General features: G+C 45.5%; 1 protein-coding gene across 1 annotated transcript in view; it reads right to left on the bottom strand.

Annotated features, from left to right (window-relative positions):
- Positions 1-2388: 2388 nt before the first annotated feature.
- Positions 2389-26170, bottom strand: part of Pde6d (phosphodiesterase 6D) — a 47750-nt gene continuing 23968 nt past the window's right edge. Inside the window, exons 2-5 of the mRNA XM_041650267.1 lie at positions 7731-7819; positions 6873-6998; positions 6041-6146; positions 2389-2929 (exon numbers count right to left, since the gene is read on the bottom strand). Of these exons, the coding sequence (XP_041506201.1) occupies positions 2848-2929; positions 6041-6146; positions 6873-6998; positions 7731-7819 (403 nt within the window). The 3' untranslated portion in view covers positions 2389-2847. The remainder of the gene's footprint in view (positions 2930-6040; positions 6147-6872; positions 6999-7730; positions 7820-26170) is intronic.

The following is a 26170-nucleotide window of genomic DNA, read 5'->3' as shown; positions in this document are numbered from 1 at the left end:
GACCTGGGCCAGCCTGGGGCTGTCCTCATGTACTGTGTGTCTCCAGCAGTTCGATGGATGTACTAGCGCGTCCCACAGTACTCTCCGGCTCCCACACCAGTCACCAGTGCTTTTTTTCTCCTGCAGTGCTGGGCATTGAACTCTTGAACTCCACCACCGACCACAGCCCCCAGCCTGTGGGGTGTTTCTGTGTGCAAGGGGATCAGGACATATACTTCTGGAATCAGGTTCTCTGTGGACCTGAGAAAGTACCTACCAGTTTTTGAAAACCGGTGGCCACATTCTGTGCCAGGCTCTGTCCTCATGTTACTTCCAACAAAGCTCCAGAGGTTTCAGAGGATCCAGAAAAACTCAGGCCTTCAGGCAACTGGATATCAATTCCAACCTCAGTCTTCACTCACCCTATAAAAGCTAACCCGGGAGCCAGGCAGTGGTGGCGCATGCCTTTAATCCCAGCACTTGGGAGGCAGAGGCAGGCGGATCTCTGTGAGTTCCAGGCCAGCCTGGGCTACAGAGCCAGTTCCAGGACAGGAACCAAAGCTACAGAGAAACCCAGTCTTGAAAAACAAAAACAAACAAACAAACAACAAACAAACAAAAACACAGATTCTGTTGTAGAGATCTGGGTTCCATTCCCAGCATCCATATCAGGCCAGTAATTCTAGCTCTAGGGGGATCTAGCACTTCTGGTATGCCTGTCCTGTGTTAACCCCTTCCTCTCCTCCAAGCCCTCAGCGTCCTGCTGTTCTGTTGGCTCAAACCTCATGGCATGGCTGTGTCCCCATTGCTGTTTCAGGATACTGTTTCTTGAACATATGCAGTCTACCCTAGAGAGACAGGTGGCTTCAAAGGATAACTAGGATCTAATTCTTTTTCTGTTTTTCTCAGAGAAGCTAGCAAAGAATTCCATCTGAAATGTTTTGGCTGGATGAGAGAAGGGAGAGGCGACTCTTGAGTCAGGGCCTCATGTAGACCATAGCCTCCGATTTGCTATGTAGCTGCGGATGATCCTGACCTGATCTCTGCCTTCCCCTCCCATGTGCTAGATGAGCCATCATGCCTGCCTTGGGGATGCACCATCCAGATGTGACTCTCTCCACTGCCGTGTGTCCAGCACTGGCAAACGTTCCTTGGGGGAATTCTGGGGAGCACATATGGGCCAGGAAAACAGAAGAGATAGGGTTTCAGGAAGACAAAGGGAAGCCTTCATTCAATTTCACCTGTTTCCACCTGTGTGTATGTGTGTGTGTTTGGTGGGGGCCAGGTCTCACGCACCTGGGCAGTTTTAAACACTCGGTAGCCATAGCTGGCCTTAAACTCCTGCTCTTCCTGTCTCCCTCCCCTTCTGAAGTGCTGGAATTACAGGTATGTCCACCACACCCAGCTAGATCCCTAGCCCCTCACCTTGTTCTTTCCAATTTAGTTTTGAATATTAAAAAGATAGTTCTTGGGGCTGGAAAGATGGTTCAGCAGTTGGGGGCGCTGACTGCTTTCCCAAAGGACCCAGGTTCAAATCCTAGCACCCACATGGCAGCTAACAACTATCTAAGATCTGACACTCTCAGACAGACTTACCTGCAGGCAGAACACCAATGCACATAAAATGAAATAAGCTTTAAAAAAGTTCTCTAGGGTAGGGATGTAGCCCAGTTGGCACAGTGCTTGTTTAGCGTGCACAGAGCCTGGAGTCGAACCCCAGCAGCTCAGAAACTGTGTGTGCTGTCGCTGTAATCCAGCACAGAGAAGGTAGTCCAAGGTCATCCTTGAAGCTATAGTCAGCTTGAGGTCAGCCTGGTGCTACTTGGGACCTTGCTTAAAAAAAGAAAACAAAACAAGCTTTCCAAGATGACAAGAGAAAGCTGGTGCTGGCTTGCTTGGAATGTAGGTTCTCCTCCTCACCCAGAGACACAGGCTGGGAAGGAAGGTGGGAGCCTGGGAACTTGGCTATACCAAAGGGCCGGGTAGCACCCTCTGGTCTCAGGTCTACCATTCTGGTTGCCAGATGACTTGAAATTGTTGATATTTTGTAAAGGACAGTGAGCGCTACTGTAGCTCGGAGCGGAGTCCCTACCAAAGAACTCCTTTTGATTTTTTTATGTCAGACCCCAGAGCCCCGTGGGAGGGTTATGCTCCTCCCACGCTGGCTCCCTCTGATGTCATCTTAAGCCTCTCAGCCTTGCCTCAGCCCCGTGTTTCCCCATCATTGTCTTCTGATGTCCACTTTTAGAAGCAGCAGCGGAGGCATTTGGGAATGAGAGCTAACCATCTATTTCTGGAGCGAAAGAGTTTGTAATCCTACAATGTGATAAATCTCTGTCTTCCTTCATGAAGACAGGTTCACAGTCCAGAAGAGAAGAGAAACAGAAGCAACACCATGCTAAAGACTAGGAATATTTGAATGCTTTAATTACATCATGTAATAATAATATCATAGTCTATTTTACAAGTTAAAGGTATGAGACTGTATGAAATAGAAGTGGTAGGGAGAAAAACCTAAATGGGTCAGGAAGGTAAATTTTTTTTCAAAACCAGAGGCCAAGGAGGTGGGGCAGGGACAGACGCAGTGTGGTTCCTGGTAGGGGTTTGCTCCCATGCTTGCACCAGGAAAAGAGTTGAGGCTTGTCCCCTGCCCTTGGTTGGGGTTGGGAGTTTAGTCTTGTCAGTGAAGATGGAGGTTTTGGGAGGAGAGGCCAACTGGCTACCTATACGGAGCTGGGTTCCTGGTGCCACAGGTGGGTCTGCGTTGGAGGAATCAGCTGGAGTATCAAAAACCAAACATGTGGAGGAGAAAAGCAAAGCTTCCTCCTGCCCCGTTCCAGATTCTTGAAGTGTACACACGTTCTTCTCTCAGACGTAGAAAAGCCTCACTCTGGACGTGCTGACAAGAAGGTCGTCATCAAAGAACTTTGTCTCTATGATGACATTGCCCCTGTGGGAGAGAACCGAGAGGATAAAGACAGTGAGTGCGCCGGGCGGTGGTGGCACACGCCTTTAATCCCAGCACTCGGGAGGCAGAGGCAGGCGGATCTCTGGGAGTTCGAGGCCAGCCTGGTCTACAAGACCTAGTTCCAGGACAGGCACCAAAGCTACAGAGAAACCCTGTCTCGAAAAACCAAAAAAAAAAAAAAAAAAAAAAAAAAAAAAAGACAGTGAGTGCCACAGGCCACGGCAGTGAGTGCCACAGGCCACAGCACCACTTCCACAGATGGTGTCCATTTGGGTTCTCCAGGCTGGGTACAGGTACCATCTAGAGCCTTAGTTTGGGCATCACAATCCTTGTTCAGAGTCAGGCGTGGTGGTGCACACCCGTAATTCCAGTACCCACAGGGCTGGGACAGGAGGAGGAGTTCAAGGTTAAGTCTGGCCCATCTAGTGAGATTCTCTCTCAGAATGAGAACAAAGCCAGGCACAGTGGTGCACACCTTTAATACCAGCGCTAGAAAGGAAAAGGCAGGCAGATCTCTGTGAGTTCCAGGTTAACCTGGTCTATATGGTGAGTTCTAGGCCAGCCAGGGTTGCAAAGTGAGACCCTGTCTCAAAACAAAAACAAAGCAAAGCAAGCTAGGAGGTGGTGGCTCTTGCCTTTAATTCCAGCACTCAGGAGGTAGAGGCAGGGGGATCTCTGTGAGTTCAAGGCCAGTTTGGTTTACAAGAGCTAGTTCCAGGACAGGCTCCAAAGCTACAGAGAAACCCTGTCTTGAAAAACCAAAAGACCAAAACCAAAAGAAACAAAGGAACAAAAAACAAAGCAAAGCAAACAAAATTAAAAAATGTTGTCTGCATGGGTTAGATTCTTACAGGGTGTTTAACTTATGTGACGAGAGTTTGTTCCCATCAAGTGCAGAAGTTGGAACTCAGAGTATGCCTTTTGTCTTGACACACCAATGTCTTCGCTGAGTGCTCTGCACACAGATCCCACCGACATCTCTGGCTAGATTACTCTGGCCGCAGATCCTGGCCAACCTCAGGGAGGCACTTTTCCCTATAACACTAACTAAAAAAGACAGCTAGGGTTCCCTGACCTGCAGTTCTCTCCTGACTTTGGGTAGTAGCACCCTGCTCTTCCTTTGTGGACAATCCATTCTAGTCTTTGGGTCAGCTGAGTGACCCCTCTCTCACCCTGCAAAGGGGTCACAGCATTCTGTTCATGCCAGTCAGATTCCTTCACCTTTGACACAGGGAAGGGAAGACAGCACAGCTTCTGGCCCTTGTCTCTTCCCAGCTGCGAGGGCTCTGCTTGGTCTAACTCAGATCTATTAGCCAGGGTTTGTTTCTGTGGTTTGTGACCAACGAACATTAAACGAGGCACTGGACTATGAGGATGGGGTCAGATGGCCATCCCAGTGGCCATTCTGTTTGCATCTTCCTTTCCTGGCTGGACCAGAGAGTGATCCCAGAGTCTTGTGAGTGCCAGGAAAGAACATTCCCACTGAGTCACAAATGGCAGTGCTCCCATTTATAAAATGGAATATTACTGTCATACCAAATTACCTTTGAGGGTTTTTTTTAATATTTTATTTTAAAAAATCGTTATTTTAAGACTGGGTGTGGTAGCACATGCCCTTAATCCAGAACTCAGAAGGCAGAGTAGGGAGATCTCTGTGAGTTCGAGGCCAACCTGGTCTACATAGCAAGTTCTAGGGCAGCCAGAGCTAAATAGAGAGACCTTGTCTCAAAGAAAAACATTTTTATTTTATGTGCATGGTTGTTTTGCTTGCATGTGAATCTGTGTAACATACATGTGCCTGGTGCCCGTGGAGGCTATTTGAGGGTATCAGACCACATGGGATTGGAGCTACAGAGAGCTGAGAGGTGTCAAGTGCGTGCTGGACTCAAGCTTGGGTCCTGTGGAGACAGCTGGTACTCTGAACTGCTGAGCCATCGCTATAGCGCCTCTATCTCTTCTATACTTGGTGTGGCTCTCATGAAGGATCTCCTGGCAGACGACCTAGGGTTACACAATTATTCGTGGGTCTAAACTTTTAGACAACACTACCACTGACACTTCTTTCTGGCGGTGCTAGGCGTAGAACTCACTTATGTTAAATTCTCTATCACTGAGATACATCCCCAGGCCTACTGAAATACTTGAAAGACTCAATCTCCTCCCACGAGAAAATGATAAGTGGGCAGTTACTAACAATGTCTTTACATTTTATTTTATTATTATTATTACTGTGTATCTGTGTATGATCTGTGTGTCGCTGCAGGAGCATGTGGTGTACATGTTACACATGTACCATAGCACACACCACATGTCAAAGGACAACTTTCAGAGACCTTTCTCTCCTGGGCTCCAGGGATCAAACTCAGACCACTGGGTCTGTGGCACTAAGCACTTTTACTAGCTGAGGCATCTTGCTGGCCATCGACAGTGGTTTTTGACAACACAAATGAACTGTTCTTTGATGAGGAAGTAATTACTGAATTCTAGGCCAGTCTCTGGAAGCCTCGGCCCAAATGTTACCCTCTACGATGGAGCCTCTGGAGGATGTGTTAGGGGATCCAGAGCATACAGGGACGCAATGAGAGAGCGAACCTGCTGGATTTGACATCGATTTTGTGCTGCTTTCTTTCAACGCCATCTCAGTTTTCGCCCTCACTGTGTCCGTGAAAGCAAAGCCCAGCAAGGTTGGACATCACTCAGCAGGGCGGTGGTGGCGCACGCCTTTAATCCCAACACTGGGGCAGAGGCAGGGGGAGCTCTCTGAGTTCGAGGCCAGCCTATTTTGCAAAGCGAGTTTCAGGACAGTCAGGGCTACACAGAGAAACTCTGTCTCAAACAACAACAAAAACCCCAAAAAACAAAACACATTATCACCCAAAGATAAGTTGTCAGGGTGAACCGGAAATTTAAAATGTGGTCTAAAGATTTTGTCCTGTTATTTTTCACAGGACAAAAGTCAGTTATCTTGACACAGGCCTGGGTACTCCTCTGCTCGCGTCTCTCTAGATCTCTGCCTGTGAACAGGACCAGGAGTCCCGACTGCCCCAAGCCTGTTTTGAGACACACTGTGATGTTCCCTGAAGCCTCACTCACGTTAGGACGCTGGCGGGCATCATCTGGGACTCGGGTGCTGCTTCTATCAAGGACTGCCAGGTATTTGTGGAGTTAGGGATCACAAAGCCAAACTCGAAGAACCACTCTGAAGGAAGAAGGAAAAGCCAGTGAGCAGGCGCTATCTGTGGGTATGGGAACCATAGGCTATTTGTCCCTCTCCTTTAGAGTGGACTCTTCCTACCCGGAACCATGAAAGGAACCTATCGGATTCCTCCTACACCAGAGGCACTCAAAGGACACAGACACCTGCGCAGACTTTTCTTTTGTGCACAGACGACTTCTTTTTTTCTCTTCAAGACAGGGTTTCTCTGTGTAGCCCTGGATATTCTGGAACTCGCTCTGTAGACCAGGCTGGCCTCAAACTCAGAGATCCACCTGCCTCTGCCTCCTGAGTACTGGGATTCAGCACAGCCCAGCTAAACAGTATTTTCTTAGGAGTAGGAAGATGTGCACTAAAATAAAGGTAGAAATGCCTGTGGAATTTTAGTTTTATGGTGCCTACATGTTTTCTTACATTTTGACAGCTCATGCAGGGAGTCCCTACTAGGTATAGCTTACAATGTGTAGGTACAGGCCTATACTAGCTACACTGTATCCTAGCCGCTTCTTCCAAGACCACACTGTAATCCCACACAGGTCCAGGCACAGGCCCCCAAGCTTCCAGGGCGTGTCTAGCCTTGTTTTGTCTTCACTGGGGTCCTCATTGCAGGATGTAGGATTCCACTGGTTATAAAACTAGTATTTTCAAAGCACCGCTATGCCTTTCGCCCTGCCCTACACCCTGGTTCCAGGCGCACAGGTGGCAGAATACCTTCTAGGCATTGCCCTTTGAAGTAAACTTTTTGCTCCAGGCGGAATTTTTCCATTTGCTCTGCAGAAGAAAAGTTCAGTTCTCGAGACACTGCCTTGCACTTGAGGATTTTCTTGGGCACACGGGCTGATGAGAGAGAGAGAGAGGTTGGTACCCTTCTAAATGAGAGCCACAGGACTGTGATGCTATAGGTTCCGGTGAGTTCCTCTGGCTGCCTTAGAGAACATTCCATGCTTATTAAACTTCATGAAGTGCCCTGGTGGCTGCATTACACTCCCGCTGAAGGAGAGATCTAATAGGGCAACACACGTGACCTGTTGCCAAGGAACACAAGACCTGGTGTCTCCACAGGCCTCACCTAGCTGCTCTTGGCAGGCTCAGGCTGGGAACGTCCTCCCTCTATGTAGGCTGCACGGGACCTTCTCTATATTCTGATTCTTTGAAATGCTTCACCTTCTCCCTTTTCCTCCAGAGAGATAAAAATGGAAATTTTGTTTGGGAAAAAGTTGAAACCTGAGCTTATAGCTTTTCTTTTTTGAGACAGGGTCTCAAGTGATTCAAGATTGGCTCTGAATTAACTATATAGCTGAAGCTGGCCTTGAACTCTTGATCTTCATGCCTCAATCTGCGAAGTGCTGGGATTACAGGTATGAGCCATCACATCCTAGATCTAGGTATGGCCCGATGCTAAAGTGGACTTGGGGAAGTAAGAGAAAGAAATGTAAAAGTGGAACAAGAAGTGTTCTGTTTGCCGGCAGGGCTCACCTGTCTACTGGCTGTGTGTTTACTTAGCTCCCTGGTGCCAGGGTCTGTGCTGGCACTGGGCATAGCTTGTGCATTCAAGGGTCTGCAAAGTACCTTCATGCTCCACACCAGGGACAGACAGGTCTTCTGTTCCTTGCCAGAGTATCTTTCCTGTTTCGGCATCCCGAAGATTCATCCAATTTCTGATCAAACATGATTAAGGAAAAGCAAGGTCCCCAGAGTGACTCCTACCGTGCAGTGGAGGGTCTCACTTTGCCATCCCATCCACTCTGTTTAGTTTGTGTCAAGTCTGCCAAACTTCCTATGAAAGCAGGTGGGTATATGTAGGGGAGTCCAAAAGATACCTAAAGGAAGAGGCAGAGACCACCAGAGAGATTTTTATCTACATTATCTTACATAAGAATTCAGAGACAAGGTGTGATATAGCTCAGTGGTAGAGAGCTTGCTTAGCCTTTGCAGGTCCTGGTTCAATCCCCGGTATTGGGAAGAAAAAAAGACCTCAAAGATAGCCAACTTCTATATGCTGTGAATATACTTTATTACTAATGGTTAATAAAGAGGCTGATTTGACCAATTGCCAGGAAGAATAGAGCCAGGCAGGAAATCCAAGCAAATGTACAGGGAAAAAGAAGGCAGAGTCAGGAAGATGCCAGCAGTCGCTGGAGGAATAAGACGCCAGAGCATTACCCATAAGTCATAGGGCGCATGGCGACACACAGATTGTTAGAAATGGGTTAATTTATATGTAGAGCTAGCCAGTTAGAAGCCTGAGCCATTGGCCAAATAGCTGTAATCAATATTAAGCCTCAGAGTGGTTATTCGGGAACTGGCAGGCAGGAGAGAGAAACCTCCAGTTACAAAAATTGTAAGCGAGGGCTAGAAAATGAATAGTGAAAAAAATCTAAATGTGTCAAAGGAATCTTATCAGCCAAAACAGTAAAAGGCACAGGAGGGTATCCAGGGTACTGCCAAGGCACTGAGTCACACCGACAGTGCCATCATGGGGATCACAGGCCTGTAAGCCTTGTTTACTAGCACGGAGCTACCAAACAGCCTTTTAGTGTCCTGCTCTTAAAAGTAGACAGCCAAGGAATGGCGAATTGGTTCAGCGGGTACAGGCGCTTGTTGCACGAGCCTGACAACTTGAGTTTGATCTCTGAATCTCATGGTGGAAGTGCAGAATAGATTCCCAAAATTTGTCCTCTGACCTCTCCAAAAGTGTTGTGGTATACATGCATGCATGCATGCACGTGAAAACACACACACGCACAAACACATGTATCAGTCAAGAATCACCAGAAATCAAGAAGGTATTTACTATGAAAGACAACCCAAAACAAGAGAAAAAGGGGACTACAGATGAAGATGCAAACTTAAAAAAAGTTACAAAAATAATAGACAGACAGCACCAGATGATGGCTCAGTGGTTAAGAGTGGCTGCTACTTAGGGCTGGACAGACAGCTCAGCACTGGCTGCTCTTCCAGAGGACCCGGGTTCAACTCCCAGCACCCATATGGAAGCTCACAACTGCCTGTAATTCCAGTTTCAGGGGACCCGAAACTTGCCATGGTAAAACACTAATGCACATAAAAAAAAAGAGAGAGAGAGAGAGAGAGAGTGCTTGCTACTTTAAAATTTTTTTGCTTGCTTATTCTCTCTCCCCTCCCCCACCCCTCAAGACAGGGATTCTTTGGGTAGCCCTGGCGATCCTGGAACTAACTCTGTAGACCAGGCTGGCCTTGAACGCACAGAGATTTGCCTGCTTTTGCCTTCTGAGTGCTGGGATTAATGGTTCAAGTTTTTGTGTTTCTGCTCCCTTCTTCGGGTGATGAGGATTGAACCTAGGGCTTTGCGTTTCCAGGCAAGTGCTCTACCACTGAGAGAAACCCCAATCTGCTTGCTACTTGTTGCAGAGGATCAGAGTTCAGTTTCTAGAACCTACATGGTGTGGCTCACAATCGCCAGTTACTCCAGCTCCAGGGGATCTAATGCTCTCTCCTGGCCTCCTTGGGTGCCAAAGTCATACACAGATACCACAGGTGCACACAAATAATATATACACAAGCAATCTTTAAAAATGACCCATGTTTTATATAACAGGTGTATACTTTAGGTGATGTTCTGTGGCTCATGGCTGCTACAATTCATAGGCTAGTCAACTAATAATCTCCTTAGCCAAAAATATCTTAATATCTAATTTAAGTATCTACGTTCTGTGTTTGATACAATAAGTGAGGTCGTAATAACACATCTGGAGAACAACAGCAGCAACAAAAAGACCACTAGAAAAACAAGTTTTGGTGCCAGAGTCAAAAATGCTAATGTAAAGGTTGAAGAAAAACTGAAGAAAACTATTAAGGAAAATTAAAAAAAAAATAGGTGAATAAAGACACAAAAAGGGGTCTGGTGAGATGGCTGAGTGGGTAAAGGTGCTTGCCACCAAGCCTAATAACCCAGGTTCAGTCCCAAGGACACAGGGTAGAAGCAGAGGGCAGACTCTTGTGGGTTGTGCTCTTGACTGCCCCACTGTGCAGCGGCACCAGCGCATTGCCCACCCCACACAGACACAATGTGTACATAAATGGAATTAAAAGAGACAGGAGAAGTAGACAATCGCCTAAGAGGTCTACTATCTAATGACAAGAATGACAGAACAGAGGCCACACTTGGTGGGACTACCTTAGGAGGGCAGTCAGAGGTCCAAGGTCACCCTTGTGACCTTGTGTGAGGACAGCTACACAGTGAGTTGGAGGCCAGACTGCTTTTATCTTTCTCAAACAAAACAAAATGCAAACAAAAATATGAAAATTCACTGAAAACCTTTTTTCTTTTAAAAGTAGAGAACAGGGCTGGAGAGATGACTCAGTGGTTAAGAGCCTGCTCTTCCAAAGATCCTGAGTTCAATTCCCAGCAACCACATGGTGGCTCACAACCATCTGTAATGAAGTCTGGTGCCCTCTTCTGGCCTGCAGGCATACATGCAGGGAGAACACTGTATGCATAATAAGTAAATAAATCTTAAAAAAAAAGAAAAAAGTATTCGCGATAATCATCAGCGTGATAGTGGGGCAAGGACCGTTCAGGCACCCTCTCCTCTGCTGTTCAAGGACCTAGCTGGGGACATCCCCATGGACACCTGGGATCCCCTCTAGAGCCAAGTCTCTTGCCAGTCCTAAAATGGATCCCTTAATGTAGGTATCTTCTTCCCTGCTCCTATATCCGCCCTTCCTCCATCTCCACCCTCCCACTACCCCAAGCTGTTGCCAGTCTTTCCCTTCTCCCTTCCCTCTCCCCCTCTCCCCTTTCTCCCAACCTTACTCCCATCCCTGCCCTCACCCCCATGCTCACAATCACCATAGAATCTTCATCCGGCGACGGATGGAGACAGACAGAGACCCTCATCAGAGAACGGACCGAGCTCCCAAGGTCCAGTTGAAAGGCAGAAGGAGGGAGAAGATGAGCAAAGAAGTCAGGACCGCGAGGGGTTGGTCCACCAACTGAGGCAGTGTACCTGTTCTAATGGGAGCTCAGCAAACCCAACTGAACCGGGACTGAATGAGCATGTGATCAAACTGGACTCTCTGATTGTGGCTGACAATGGGGGCTGACGGAGAAGCCATTGATGAAGGCACTGGGACTTGTTTTTACAGCATGTTCTGGCTTTTTGGGACCCTAGTCTATATGGATGCACAGCTCCCTAGGCCTGGATGTAGGGGGGAGGGCCTTGGACTTCCCACAGGGCAGGGTTCCCTGCCCTCTCTCAAGTAGGGTGGGAGAGGGAGAAGGGGGTGTGGGGGAGCGTGAGGGGATTGGGAGGAGGGAAGGAAGTGTAAATAATTGAATGGAAAATAAAAAAAGTAGTCGACAAAGAAAATTGAGTGCTGCTGTTACCAAGGAAAGAAACGGAGCCTGTAAGGCTGTCAGGAGCACTGGAGAGGGCTGAGCAGCTGAGGGAGTTTACACGCGCTTTTCTTCTGTAAGTAAGGACACCATGCCACCACCCTCCTCTGGGAGGCAGGGGCTGTGCTGAGCCTCAGCAGCTAGCAGATGCAGCTTTTCTTTTCCCAGGCCTTGGACAGCTGGGGTAAGCACACGGCCGAAGCTGGGACACTGGAGACCTCAGTTCAGAGGTCCTGAAAATGGCACTGGACAAGCATCTGAGAATACTTAGTGTGGGCCTGCATGGACAAACCGACTGTCCCTTTCCTGCTGTGCGGCCTTCTGGTGCAGGACCTGCTCCGCCCCCCTCCCAGGCAGATCTTTGCTGCGTTCCCATTGTCTGACTAGCTGTCACCTGAGAGCCCTGCACAGAAGAGCTGCTGTGCACCACAGGGGCAGTACCGCATGCACCTGCAGGTCTATGTTTTGCTCTGATACAGAAGACACACAAGCTTGGTTGTCCAGAAGCCCAGGGTTATGGAATAACTAGGCCAGGAGCCAGGGTCATGCCCGCCTTTCTTCTTTGGGTGTGTTCTCCTTCCTTACCTATGGGTTCACCTCCTCTGCTCCACATTTCACAGGAATTCACTAATCTATTGTGCTGGAGATGGAATCCAGGGCTTTCCACAAGCTACGTGAACTCTGCAGTTAAGTTAAACACTTCCTCTTTAAGTAACCTAATTTAAATAAATCTTCAGTATATGTTTCTACTTAAGTCATAGCTTAAAATTTTAAGTACTAAAAACCTGCCTGCCTATCCCTGCATCTTAAGAGAAAGGTTCTCCTTTCTAAGATGGGAACTACTGGAACTGTCATCCTGTCCAGCCATTCTGTGCTCAGATTTGGCCCACACGCCTTAAGCCCCAGGTTTTCAGAAGACGCTGTCTTTACTTGACTTGCTCTGCAGAGGCCAAAGAAGTGTTCTATGTGCCCACTACACCAAATGCACATCAGACCGTCTGGAAATTAAAAAACAAACTCAAGCACAAATGGCAGTTATCACCAAAATTTTTGGTTTACAGGCAGAAAAGATATTCTTAGCAAAAAGCTACAGCCGGAAAAGCCTTAAAGAAACGATCTCAGTTCAAGTTGCATCTGATGAGAAAATGCCCCTGGTCCATGTCAGCAAGAAAAAGATTTATTTCTATTATTTAAAGATTATATGTGTGTGTGTGTGTAAGATTAAGAAAAAAGAGGTGTATTTCAGAGGCAGAGGCAGGTGGATCTCTGTGAGTTCAAGGCCAGCTTGGTCTAAAGAGTGAGTTCCAGGATAGAACAGCCAGGGCTGTTACACAGAAAAACCCTGTCTCAGCATCCCGCAACTCCCCCAACCAAAAAAAAGAAAAAGAAGCCATGAATTTGAAAGAGAGCAAGCAGGAGGTATATGGCAGGGTTTGGAGGAAAATGAAAGGGAACATGATACAATTATACTATAATGTCAAAAAATAAATGTGTATGTTTGTGTATCTGTATGGGCATCCAAACAGGCCAGAGGTATCTCCCCTGGGGTCAGAGGTAAAGGTGGCTGTGATCTTCCTGATGTGATGCTAGGAACTGAACTGAGGTCATCTGGAAGATGCAGCCTGTGCTCTTAATGGCTGACTTAATTCTCCCACACCTGATTTTTTTTTTTTTTTTTTAAATATTTATTTATTATGTATACAATATTCTGTCTGTGTGTATCTCTGCAGGCCAGAAGAGGTCACCAGACCTCATTACAGATGGTTGTGAACCACCATGTGGTTGCTGGGAATTGAACTCAGGACCTTTGGAAGGGCAGGCAATGCTCTTAACCTCTGAGCCGTCTCTCCAGCCCCTCCCACACCTGATTTTAATTAGGTATTTGTACATGTGCTTCTGTGTGGGTTTGTGCACACAAGTGCAGGTGTCCAGACAGGCCAGAAGGCACTGGCTCTCTTAAAGCTGGAGTCACAGGTGGCTCACAACTGCCTGTACTCCAGTTCCAGGGGATCTGGCACTGCACACACATTGTGCACATACACACATACATGCAGGCAAACACTCAAGCACATAAAAAAAACTTTCTTGGTTAACTCAACAATTTTTATTACTTTCATGTACCCTAACCTGAAAACTGCTAATGTCTAGATCAAGTGTTTCATTCACAGGCATAGAAGCTTGTTAGACTGTGTCTACTATAAACAATATGAAACCAGAGAAATACAAAAGAGAGTTTTATCCAAAGTGGGTGGAGTGGAAGTAACTAAGGCTCCTCCAAGTTCTGTGGCTTTAGGAATGAAAAGGAAGGCTGATCCTCTGGTGGGCTAGCTTCTCAGGGTCCTGGGTTCCTTGGGCTCATTCTCAGAATTGAGGGACACACACAGACAGGAACAGAATACCCCAACAAGCAAACAAACTGATTCACAGGCCTGTAATCTTAGTATGCAGGAGGCTAAAGCAGGATTGCGTATGAGAGAGGCCTTGTCTCAAAGAAGCAAACAAGCTAAAATAAACACCAACCAAATAAAATTTCCCAAACAATGAGAACAGCTGGCTCTCAAAAGTGAAAACAAATCTGATGCCTGCTCATCTGGCTGGAAACAGTTTGCTCCGGGGCTGGAGAGACGGCTCTGCAGTTAAGAGCACCTGCAGCTCTTCCACAGTTCTCAGGTTTAATTCCCAGCACCCATATGGCAGTTCAAAACTGTCTCTAATTCCAGCTCCAGGGATCCAATGCCCTCTTCTGACTTCAGTGAGTTCTGCATGTAAGTGGTATGCAGACATACATGTGTACAAAACACCCATACATATAAAATTTTAAAATGAAAATAAAACATTTTTGCTTCAACAAAAGTTTGTTAAGCAGAATTTTCAGAGAAAAAAAGTCCCGAGTTTTAAGGCTCAAAGGTCAAGTCACTTCCAATCTAGAGAGAGGATTAGGGAGACAGGCTTTACAGGAGGGGGTGCTGGGCACTATTTATAAACACCATCCTCTGGGTCAGCCAGGTCACCTCTTTTAAAGGCTCCCCGGGGTTCCTAAGGAGGATGAGCAAAGGAACATTTCTCTGCTACTGGAAGCCTCCCCTTAGGTGAGAGCATATCTTGGTATTAGGACTCCCTTATTTAGAACCAGGCCAAATACAATGTTCTCACATGTAAAGCACCAACAGCTTTAAAGTTAAGTTTCAGGGCTGGTGAAGGTGCTCACCACCAGGCCCGACCACCTGAGTGCAATCACTGGAGTACCCACGTGGTGGAAGGAGAGAAGTCATGTCCATCACTGTAAGTTGTGGCATTCACATGCACACATATAAATATACACATAAATAAAAAGTTAAAAAATTAATTTAAGTTTTAGAGTAAGTGATAAATTTCATAGTAAAATCAAAGCTTGCAAAGTATTGATCGTCTGGAAAGATAAGAAAGCAAACAACATCAAAGATTGGGAGGTTTTTAGCTTAAAGGGAAGGTTTTTAGGGTTAAGGAATCTATGTGGGGGCTGGGCAGGTAGCTCTGTGGTTAGGTAAGAGAGTTTCCTGCTCTTGCTGAGGGCTCGGGTTCACAAAGTCAGTTTCGGATGACCTAGGCACTCTTTTGGCTCCACAGGCACTTGGACACATGCAGTACAAATACATACATGCGGGAACAACACTCATGCATAAAACAAAAAGAATTTAGATGAGCTAGCACAGGAGTTGGAGCCAGAAGCGAAATGTGGAAGGCAGTGACAGAGGAAGGTGGCAGAGCAGAAAGCGAGAGGCTGGGGACTGGGAGAACCAGAGAAACCAGGCAGAGGAGTGGAGAACTAGGTCCATTTCTTAGAGATGATAATGAAGGAATGAGCTAAAATACCACGCAGCAACCACTTAGAGGCATTGAGGATAAACACACTGGTTCTAGGAGTCTTAGTTTTAAACGAAAATGGACAATATCAATTTCTCTATAATAAACAGATTGATTGTATATGGCAGAACCTCACTGGCCAGTTGAAGAAGGAAGAGTGAGAAATCAGGAAGAGGGAAGAGAGTAGAGAGAAAGTAGAGAGTCAGAGAAGGAAAAGAGAAAAGAAGCATGCTACACACAAGGGAACAAGAACCATGCAATGGAAGGGGGAGCGGGTGTGAGGGTTGGAAGATGCATGTAGATGGCCCGTCTATAACTCAGATGGAGAGTCAGGGCCAGGACAGAAGTCAACAAAACGGAAGTCTTGGGAAGTCTGCAGACGAGATTTTATATTTCTTGTTTCTTTTTATGTTAGTTAAGTATTATATGATTGTCTTGGTAGATAAGATTCTTGGAATGGGCAGAGTAGAACTGTAAAACTCCTCAGAAAACCTTAACTGGCAGATATTCACAATTCCATGTAATTTATCAATAAATTGTGCCACTTTTTATTTTATCCTTGCTAGGTACACCAGGCTGGCCTCAAACTTAACAATGCTCCTCCTATCTGTCTCCAGGGTGCTGGGATTATAGGTATGGGTAACATCCAGCTATAATTTCAATTGTAAGCAATCTCCTCAAAAGCATTTGAAATGGCCAGACAGTGGTGGTGCAAGCCTTCAACCCTAGCACTTGGGAGGCAGAGACAAGTGGATCTCTGTGAGTTTAAGGCCAGCCTGGCTTAGGGAGTGAGTTCCCAGACAGTGAAAGCTTCACAGAGAAACCAAAACAAACAAAAAAAGTATTTGAAACAGTAGGGAGGAGATATGGCTCAGCAGGGAACACTGGTTGTTCTTCCAGAACCGGGGTTCAATTCCGAGCACCCACTTGGTTGCCACATTTCTCTGTAACTCCAGTTCCAGGGGATTGAATACCTTTTTCTGGCCTCTGTGGGCATCTGGCATGCAAAACAGTACACAGACATACATGTAGTCAAAACACCTATACATGTAGAATTAAAAAAAAAAGAGGAACTATCTATATAGAGTCTCAGGCCTGTTTTTGGGTTGGGAAGGGACAGATGGAGACCACATGACACACTTCTGCAGTCACAGGGGAAAGCCAAGAATGAAATACAAGTGCACTAGAGCAGAACACCTGCCACACAGCAGCGATGGGATCTCCAACCCAGCCTAGTTTCGTGTACTTACATACACTGAATTTTAAACACACTATCTTAGTGCATTTTGTATTTAGTTGTAAATATAAGCAACAGATAAAACTAGGGTCTTAAGGTTGGGATGAAGTACATGAAATGCTTAAAAAAGCATTTATACATTATAGAACACCATGTGAGTATGGGATACTATAATTATTTAGTATTAAAAACTCCCCAAAGAAGCCACCAAGCATGGCAGGCCTTGTCTTTAATCCCAGCAGAAGTAGGTGGATCTCTGTGAGTTAGACTAGCCTGGTCTACATAACAAGTTCTAGGATAACCAGAGTTGGGTTATCAGCTCCACGCGGTATGACAGGCAGTGGAACCAGCGCAGGCGAGTGCCTGGGTGAGCGCGCGCGGGCACACACACAGAACTAAAACCAACCAAACCCCATGAGGGGAACATCAATTATTGTCACATTCTCTAAACACCATACATTATCTTATTCTGTCTTCCTGGTTTTTAATTTATTGGGAGCAAAGGGAGTAGAGTAGAGAATGACAGACACTTGCTCTGCAGTCCTGATTAGCCCAGAATAAGGTAGGCCAGGCTAGCTTCGAACTTGTGACAACTGTCCTGCCTCTGCCTCACAAGTGCTGAGGTAGTAAGTCTGTACCAACATACCTGCTTTTTTTCTAGCTTTAATAAAAATAACTGAAAAGTGATTTTAGTTTTTGGTTTTGGTTTTATGCACTCAGTCCCTTGCAATTCCCCGAAAACCTGCTGTGGTCCTCTACGTTGCTCATCTATCAATTTTCATCCTGCCTCTCATTCTCATCTACTGAAGAGTACAGATAAGAACTAATTCTACGCCAGGCAGTAGTGGCGCACACCTTTAATTCCAGTACTCAGGCAGAGGTGGGTGGATCTCTGTCACTTCAAGGCCAGTCCTTCCTGGCCTCTCTGCATTAGGTTCTGCCTCCAGGTTTTTGGTTTGCTTGAGTTCCTGCCTGCCTTCCTTCAATGATGAACTGTGACCCAAAGTGTAGGTCAAATAAATCCTTTCCTCTCCAGATGGCTTTTGGTCTTTTTTTTTTTTTTTTTTTTTTTTTCCAAGACAGGGTTCCTCTGTGTAGCCTTGGCTGTCCTGGAACTCTCTTTGTAGACTAGGTCAGCCTCAAATTTAGAGATCCACCTGCCACTGCCTCCCAATTTCTGGGACTAAAGGCATGCACCCTTATGCCTGGCTTGGTCATGATGTTTTATCACTGTCAGAGTCACCCAAAGAGATCTGCAAAGTCCTTGAGGTTGATCCCTGGCAGTTTAGAAACAGGCACTGAGCTCCTCAGCCCAAATGACCTCCTCAAAGGTCCACACTTCTTTAGCGGGGGTGGTGTTTCAAGATAGGGTTTCTCTGTGCAGCACTGGCTGCCCTGGAACTCTCTCTGTAGACCAGATTACCCTTGAACTCAGAGAACCGCCTGTCTCTGCCTCCTGAGTGCTGGGACTAAAGGTGTGCGCCACCACCACCTGGTCTTTTCCTTCCACACTTATTTATTTTTCCCTATCTGATCTCTTCAATAAATTGCATTTTCCCTGTTTAAAGCAATAGAATCTAAATTTCATCATTGCTTACAGAGTGACTCTTATGATAAACACAATGCTACTCTCAGTACCTCCTCATGCGGCAAGGAAAAGCTACCTGTATCTCAAACCCCTTCCAGGATAACACCATCCCTATGACCAAAAGAACCTACAGTTCTATGGTAACTTAACAATGTGGCCTCTGTCAATTTGTCGCCATTATTTCCCTCTGCCCTGAGCCAGAGCCACAGGGGATGGCTACGGAGCTGGTTGCTTTTGATTGGTAACAACAGCAGAGGCTGTGGATTCCCTCCCCTGCTCGTCCCCTGGAAACAGCAAGGCAAATAGCAGAGTAACCCAAGCAATCTGATACGCCCTGAAACTGGTGGTTGCTACTTGGCAAACATGGAAGTATCATTAAGAGAAAGGGAAGAAGGAAACTGTAGATTTGACTTTGGCAGGGAAGTCTATAGAGTTCCTTTCACATTATCTTTGTTCAACTTCCAGCTCCCTCCCTCCTCACTTAACACTCCTTCACTTAGAAGATCTTATGGAAGCCAGGTCTGAGTCTTCAAGTCTGTGACCTTCGGTCACCCAATGCACTTGTGGGACAATTACAGGGCACCTATTATCCAGGCAAAACAATTTTTCCTTTAAGCTAGGCATGGTGGGCACACGCCTTTAATCCCAGCACTTGGGAAGCAAAGGCAGGCTGATTTCTGAGTTTGAGGCCAGTTTGGTCTACAGAGTTTCAGGGCAGCCAGGGCTATACAGAGAAATCCTGTCGGGGGGGGTGGGTTCTCTCTCTCTCTCTCTGTGTGTGTGTGTGTGTGTGTGTTGCTGGATGTTGTAGCATATAACCTTTAAGTCTCAGCTCTGGAGAGTATAAGGCAGAAGTATTACATGTTCTAGACCAGCTTAGGTTACATAAGGAGATTATGTCTCATAATATACCAAAACCTGGGGGGCTGGCATCTGGGGGTACAGGAAGTTTACGGCAAGATTAGTGATGATCATTTAGACTGCTGTCAAGGTGCCCAGTCTGCTAAATGAGAGTAAAAATATTTTGGTGCCTAACCTGCTCTTTGTAACTGTCTCTCTGGCTGTTGCATGACCTGTGATTTTCCTTCCTAGACAGTATCCCAGGTCCTGATATTTTTTTTTCTTTTTCTTTTTGGAGACAGGTTTCCCTATAGCTTTGGTGCCTGTCCAGGGACTCACTATATAGACCAGGCTAGCTTTGAACTCACAGAGAGATCCGCCTGTCTCTGCCTCCTCAGTGCTGGGATTAAAGGGTTTTCCCAAGAACTTACTAACTGCCTTTGTTCCTTCACTCTTTCCCTCAATAATTCAACTCAGTGCCACCATAATATTCTTTATTTTTTTTCTCTTTGAAACAGGGTTTCTCGGTGTTGCCCTGTCTGTCCTGGAACTCTCTCTGGAGACCAAGATGGCCTCAAACTCACAGAGATCCACCTGCCTTTGCTGGGATTAAAGGCGTGAGCCAGCATCGTCCACTCAGAATAGTCTTCCTTAATTATCTATCACCTGTCCAGTTGGGCGGTGGTGGCGCACGCCTTTAATCCCAGCACTCGGGAGGCAGAGGTAGGTGGATCTCTGTGAGTTCTAGGCCAGCCTGGTCTACGGAGCGAGTTCCAGAACTTTTGAAAAACAAAAGAAAAAACTCATCTGTCTAATGCCAGTTGCTGTTCAGAACCTTTCAGTGCGTCCCTGCCCTTCTCTAGATCAGGTCCAGATTCCACAGGTCAATGATCTTAACTAGGTTGTTTCTACCTCAGCTCAAAAACCATCTGCTCTAGCCAGACACTAAGCACTGACCAGTCTTCCTGCACGTGCGCTCCCTCATCCTTTTTGTTCTTTCCTGGTGGGGATTTCTCACTCTTCCTGTTCTCTTTATTGATTCCATTCCAGCATCCTTTCACGTCCAGCTCTTCGTCTCTTCCATCAGAGCCAAAGGTGGAGCCTTAGCTTTGAGTACAATCATGGCTCTGTTATTTAAGAGTCTTACAATGTGGGACTTTTGTTTTTTTAAATTAAAAGTATTACTGTGTGTGAGTTTATTATATGTATTTGGGGGCCAGAGGACAACTTCATAGAGTTCTCTCTGTCCACCTGTGTGAGGGCTATAGTGATAGAACTCGGTTGTCAGACCTTTTCTCTCTCTCTCTCTCTTTTTTTTTTTTTTTTTTTTTTTTTTTTTTTTTTTTTTTGAGATAGGGTTTCTCTGTGGCTTTGGAGCCTGTCCTGGAACTAGCTCTGTAGACCAGGCTGTTTTGTTTTTTTTTTTTTTCTATTTTCAGAGAGACAGAGTTTCTCTGTAGCTTTTGGAGCCTGTCCTAGTAACTCTCTGTAGAGCTGTAGACCAGGTTGGCCTCAAACTAACAGAGAGCCAGCTGTCTCTGCTTCCCAAGTGCTGGGATTAAAGGCATGCCGTCACTACCGCCCGGCTTGTTGTCTTTACCCAGTGAGTATCTCGCCAGCTCCATGGTTTAACTTATTTAACTTTTTTTTAAAAATATTTATTTATTTATTATGTATACAATATTCTGTCTGTGTGTATATGGCCAGAAGAGGGCACCAGACCCTATTACAGATGGTTGTGAGCCACCATGTGGTTGCTGGGAATTGAACTCAGAACCTTTGGAAGAGCAGGCAATGCTCTTAACCTCTGAGCCATCTCTCTAGCCCCTTAACTTTTTTTTTTTTTAAAGATTTTATGTGCATGAGTGTTTTGCATGCATGTGTCTTTGTACTACACATGTGCCTGGTGAGAAGAATGTACGGGATCTCCTGGAACTGGAGTTAGGGATGGTTGTTGAGCCACCACGTGAGTGCTGAGACAAAAACCCAGGTCTTTTGCAAGAGGAACACATGCACTTAACCACTGAGCCACCTCTCCAGCCCCTAGCTTTTTGATTCTTAGTTTTCCTAAACTCTAAAATGTAATAAATACTTACATGACTTCTGTAAAAATTAAACAAGATTCAAGGAAAGCACCAGACGGTGGTGGCGCACGTCTTTAATCCCAGCACTCAGGAGGTAGAGACAGGCAGATCTCTGAGTTTGAGGCCAGCCTGGTCTACAAGAGCTAGTTCCAGGACAGGTTCCAAAGCTACAGAGAAACCTAGTCTCAAAACAAACAAACAAACAAACAAAACTCAAACAAACAAAAACAACAACAACAAAAAAAAAGCAAACTAATGAAAGTCTGGGGGTGTAGCTAAGTGACAGAGCACTTGCTCAGTATACGCAAGTTCCTGAGTTCCAGCCCCAGAACTGCACTATACAAAACAAAAACTTAGAGTAACTGGAGCACAGGAAGCACTCACGCACACTGTACTGACAAAGCCTGCCTGATTAGCTTGTGCAGTTACTTTCCTCTAACATTTAAGTTCTTAACATTTACATTCTAGATCTTGTTTCATATGTTACACTTTATCTCTTTAACAGATGCTGTCCCAAAACCTACGTTAGATGAATTACAAAAATCTTTTAGGTTTTATTAGCTTTAGTTTTAATTTTTTGAACAAGAAAATTAAGTTTTGGAGATGTAAAAACTTTAATTATCACTAAAAATCTAGTAAATAGTGAGAGAAGATGAAGGTGATACTTTGGGTTGGTTTGTTTTTAAGGTTGAAAGTGTCCTAGGATTTCTATGAATTAGTATCAGGTAACCCTCATGGGCCAGTTCTTTGTTCTTCCCTTCCAAGATTTCCCCAGGGAGAGCTGAGCACCGTCACCAGCTCTGGCTCCAACATTACTCCCCAGACAGCCAGAACCCAGGTTTCCCTCCAGGGAGTGCCACTAGCCTCTGACTTTCAGAAAGACAGCATCCTGGAAGCCCTGCGTTTTGTTCTGAGAAAGATCAGTTCAGGGTCAGAAATGCCACTGGGCAGCAAGGATGAAACCCAAGTTTCTATCAGCAAAGAGTCCTCTTTATCCTTTCAGGTTATTGAGGCAAAAGGGGTAAGGTCTTGTTAGAGCCAAGCCTCCTGAGGACTGACGAGACCAGCGTCCTCCAAAGTAACATTTGAAAGAACAAACCTCCAGAATCGGGAGGCAAACCTTAAAGAGCACGGAAAGGGCAGTCTTCACTCTATTCTTAATCTCAGCTGGGACAGATGTAACTACATGTACCTGGATTTTTTTTTTCTGAAATGAAAGGAACATGAAGCTAAACTGTTAGATAATTTATCTATGTTCATAAACTGATTTCCAACCAGAAATCAACATACAGGACATATAGATCCAATCTCCCTCTGTCTATATCTACCTACTTCTCTATCTTAGCCAGGTCTTACCATGTAACTCTGGCTGGGAACTTGCTGTGCAGAGCAGCAGGCTGGCCTTAAATGTACAGAGATCTGCCTGGCCCTGCCTCTGCAGTGTTGGGATGATACTCACACACACCATCACACCCAGTTTAGGTGATTGTAAATTTCCAAGCTTTGAAAAAAGTTTGGAAAACCATGGTTTCTGAGCTAAAGTAATTAAAAATTTAAAGTCTGAAGAACCAAGAGAAAATAGTCAATCAAGAGAACACCAACCACCATAAGACAAAACAGCAATACAAAAGTAAATTTCTCCTACTGAGGAAAACAGTATGTTTCAGGGCTATCAGACAACAGGTTCAAGTACTTGGGAATTAAATAAACCTGGCTTTGATGTCTTGTGTTTCTTTTCTTTCAGTATGAGACAAGGTCTTTCTACAAAGCCCTGACTGTCCTAGAACTCCATCTGCCTCTGCCTCGGGAGTGCTAGGATTAAAGACCCGTGCCACCATTGCCCAGCAATACCTGTTTTTTTTTTTTTTTATAAATTTATTTATTTACTATGTTTACAATGTTCTGTCTGTATGTATGCCTGCAGGCCAGAAGAGGGCACCAGACCTCATTACAGATGGTTGTGAGCCACCATGTGGTTGCTGGGAATTGAACTCAGGACCTTTGGAAGAGCAGGCGATGCTCTTAACCGCTGAGCCATCTCTCCAGCCCACAGCAATACCTGTTTTAAAAAAGAAAAAAAGAAACCAAACAACAAGCAGGGTGTCTGCTGTACACCTTTAATCCCAGCACTCGGGAGGCAGAGAGACAGAACTCTGAGTTTGAGGCCAGCCTGGTCTACGGAGGAGTTCCAGGACAGCCATGGCTACACAGAGAAACCCTGTCCCAATAAACAAACAGAATCTCAAAGTTTTGATAGAATTTTAAAGTTCATAAATTTCTTCCATTTTTTCTCTTGAATTTCAGAATACTTGTCTACTTTACAGTTGTTAAGCCCTTACTGTTATAAAACCATAATTGATACAAAAAAGGTAGTATTAATCCTGATCTGAAACTGACCAAGCCACGTTGTTAAAGGTTATTGGGCATTTCATTCACCTAGTATTTACTAAACAATTACGGATGTTGTGCTCAGGATGAAGACAGACCATGATCAATAAGGAATGATCTGCTAATGGAGTCTCCTCAAGGTAGAGAAGAAACCACCCAGGGAAGAGAATAAGGACAAAGTGACGTGAGAAGCCTGCTCTATAAAAGAGGCTTCAACAAAGCACCAGCTTTGGCTTGCCGTGAGGAGGCTTTGTGAGATAAGATAACCATCAGTGTCTAAAGCACGCCTCTGAGACTTAGGCTCCACTCACCAGCTCCTATCGCCTTTCAGGCCTGTGCCGTACCCAGGTGTCTCTCTCTTCCCAATTTGCATACCTAGACAAGATAATCAAGCCGATAGGACTACAGTTTCAGGTAAAGACAAACTCAGCCCAAACACTGCTTAAGCTCACATCTTGCCCATGTGTATACAACAGGTACAGCTCCAGAAGTCTCTGCATTGAAATCTATAATCTCTCTTAAAGAAAAAAATCAGGCATGATGGCTCATGTCTGTAATTCCAGCACTTGGGAGGCCGGGGCAAAAGGACTGTAGTGAATATTGTGTTTTTTATTCCCCCTCTCAAAACAGGGTTTCTCTGTGTAACAGCTCTGGCTGTCACCTATAACTCGTCCTGTAGACGAGTCCACCTGCCTTTGCCTCCTGAGTGCTGGGATTAAAGGTGTGCGCCACCACTGCCTGGGGAGGACTGTTGGAATTTAAGGCCAGTTTGGATAATGAGTTCCGGGCCAGTCTGGGCTACACAGTGGGAACATGTTCAAACGCCTGATGACCTCAGTTTGATCCACGAATCCATGTGAAAAGACAAGAGAGAACTGACTGTCGCAAGTGTGCTGTGGCATGTCCCCACAAGACACGTAATGCATGCTTAAGAACACACTAAAATGAATTTTCTAGAGCTGTTCATTTCTATTTTTTTTAAAGATCTATTTATTCTGTATACAGTGTTCTACCTGCATATAAGCCTGCACTCCAGAAGAGGTCACCAGGTATCATTACATATGGTTGTGAGTCATCATGTGGTTGCTGGGAATTGAACTCAGAACCTCTAGAAGAGCAGCCAGTGCTCTTAACCTCTGAGCCATCTCTCCAGCCTAGAATTATGCATTTCTGAGAAGTGTAGAACCAGGGCCTTAGATATACTCTATCACTGAACTACATGCTCATCTCAGAATCACTTTATAAATAGATCACTGTTTAATTTCTTTCTATTTTAGCTTTTCAAGACAAGGTTTCTCTGTGTAGCTCCCGATGTCCTAGAACTTGATTTTTAGATCAGACTGGCCTCAAATTCAGAGATCTGCCTCCCTCTGCCTTCTGAGTGCTGGGATCAAAGGTGTGTGTCACCACACTTGGCAGTAAGTGGATCAATGTTTTTAAAGTTGACACTTATTTCCAAAGAGGATATCCTTAATTCCTTTTTTCAGTGCCAGAACCCTCTGCAAGCTGGGCAAGCACTCTGTCACTGAACTGCTTTGATGTTTGAGGATCACCACACAGTCCAGCCAATCACAAACTGTCAAGGTTTTCAAGATGTTTAGCTTGGAATTTTCTAGCTTTCCATGTTAGAACTAAATTGTGAAATATTTCTGGTCTTGAACACAATTCCAACTAAACTAAGGACCTGGAAGGGAAAATTAGAAACATAATTCTCCCTAATGACACACAGGTGGAAATCTAAAGGTCATTAACAATACATGGCTGGGGATATAGCTCATGGGTATAGCTGTACTTGTCTGGGATGTGTGAAGCACCAAGTTCAATCCCTAGTACTACAAACAGCAACAAAACGAAAGAAAACCTCCCAAACTAAACACCTTTGTTGGACGTGGTATAGTGAGTTTATAATCCCAGCAGTTGAGGCCGAAATCTGGAGTACAAGCACGTCCCTGGTTACATAGCAAGTCTGAGGCCAGCCTGGGTCACGAGACTTGTTTAAAAATTTTGGTGAATATCCATGGTTCAACCCTTGGCTGCTTGTTACAACCAGAACTTTCAAACTCCCACTCAAACCAAACAAATTTCAATCTCTGGAGGCAGAACTCAGGCATCAGTGGTTTTCAAGATTTGCCATGTAGAGGTTGGAGAGACAGCTCAGTGGCTGAGTACTTACTGTTCTTGCAGAGGACCTTGGTTGATGCCTCTATTGACCTCAACAGGTTCTTGCACTTACGTGGTGTATGTGTACACATCTTCAGGCACATACACATGCAATAAAAAATAAGTATTAGCTGGGTGGTAGTGTACACACGCCTTTTAACCCCAGCACTGGAGTCAAGGGCAGGCAGATCCCTGAGTTTAAGGCCAGCCTGGTCTACAGAGTGAGTTCAGAATAGCCAGGGCTACACAGAGAAACCCTATCTCAAAACGCAAAGCGCGCGCGCGCACACACACACACACACACACACACACACACACACGATTCCCCACGCGATTCCACTGAAAGCCAGGTGGGGAGCTATTAGTTGACAGGATTTTTTTCCCTCTCTGAGCAAAGGTGATTTCCAATAAGGCTGTACTGGGGACTGAGCTTAGGTCTCCAGCATGCTTGGCTGGCAGGCATTCTACCATTACCCATTCTTTTTTTTTTTT

The sequence above is a fragment of the Microtus oregoni genome, unplaced genomic scaffold (assembly GCF_018167655.1).
Source record: "Microtus oregoni isolate MIOR12 unplaced genomic scaffold, Mior012 000004F_ref0000308, whole genome shotgun sequence".
NCBI classification, from domain to species: domain Eukaryota; kingdom Metazoa; phylum Chordata; class Mammalia; order Rodentia; family Cricetidae; genus Microtus; species Microtus oregoni.
The sequence above is the reverse complement of the archived record's forward strand: the minus strand, read 5'-3'. Positions and strand labels throughout refer to the sequence as shown.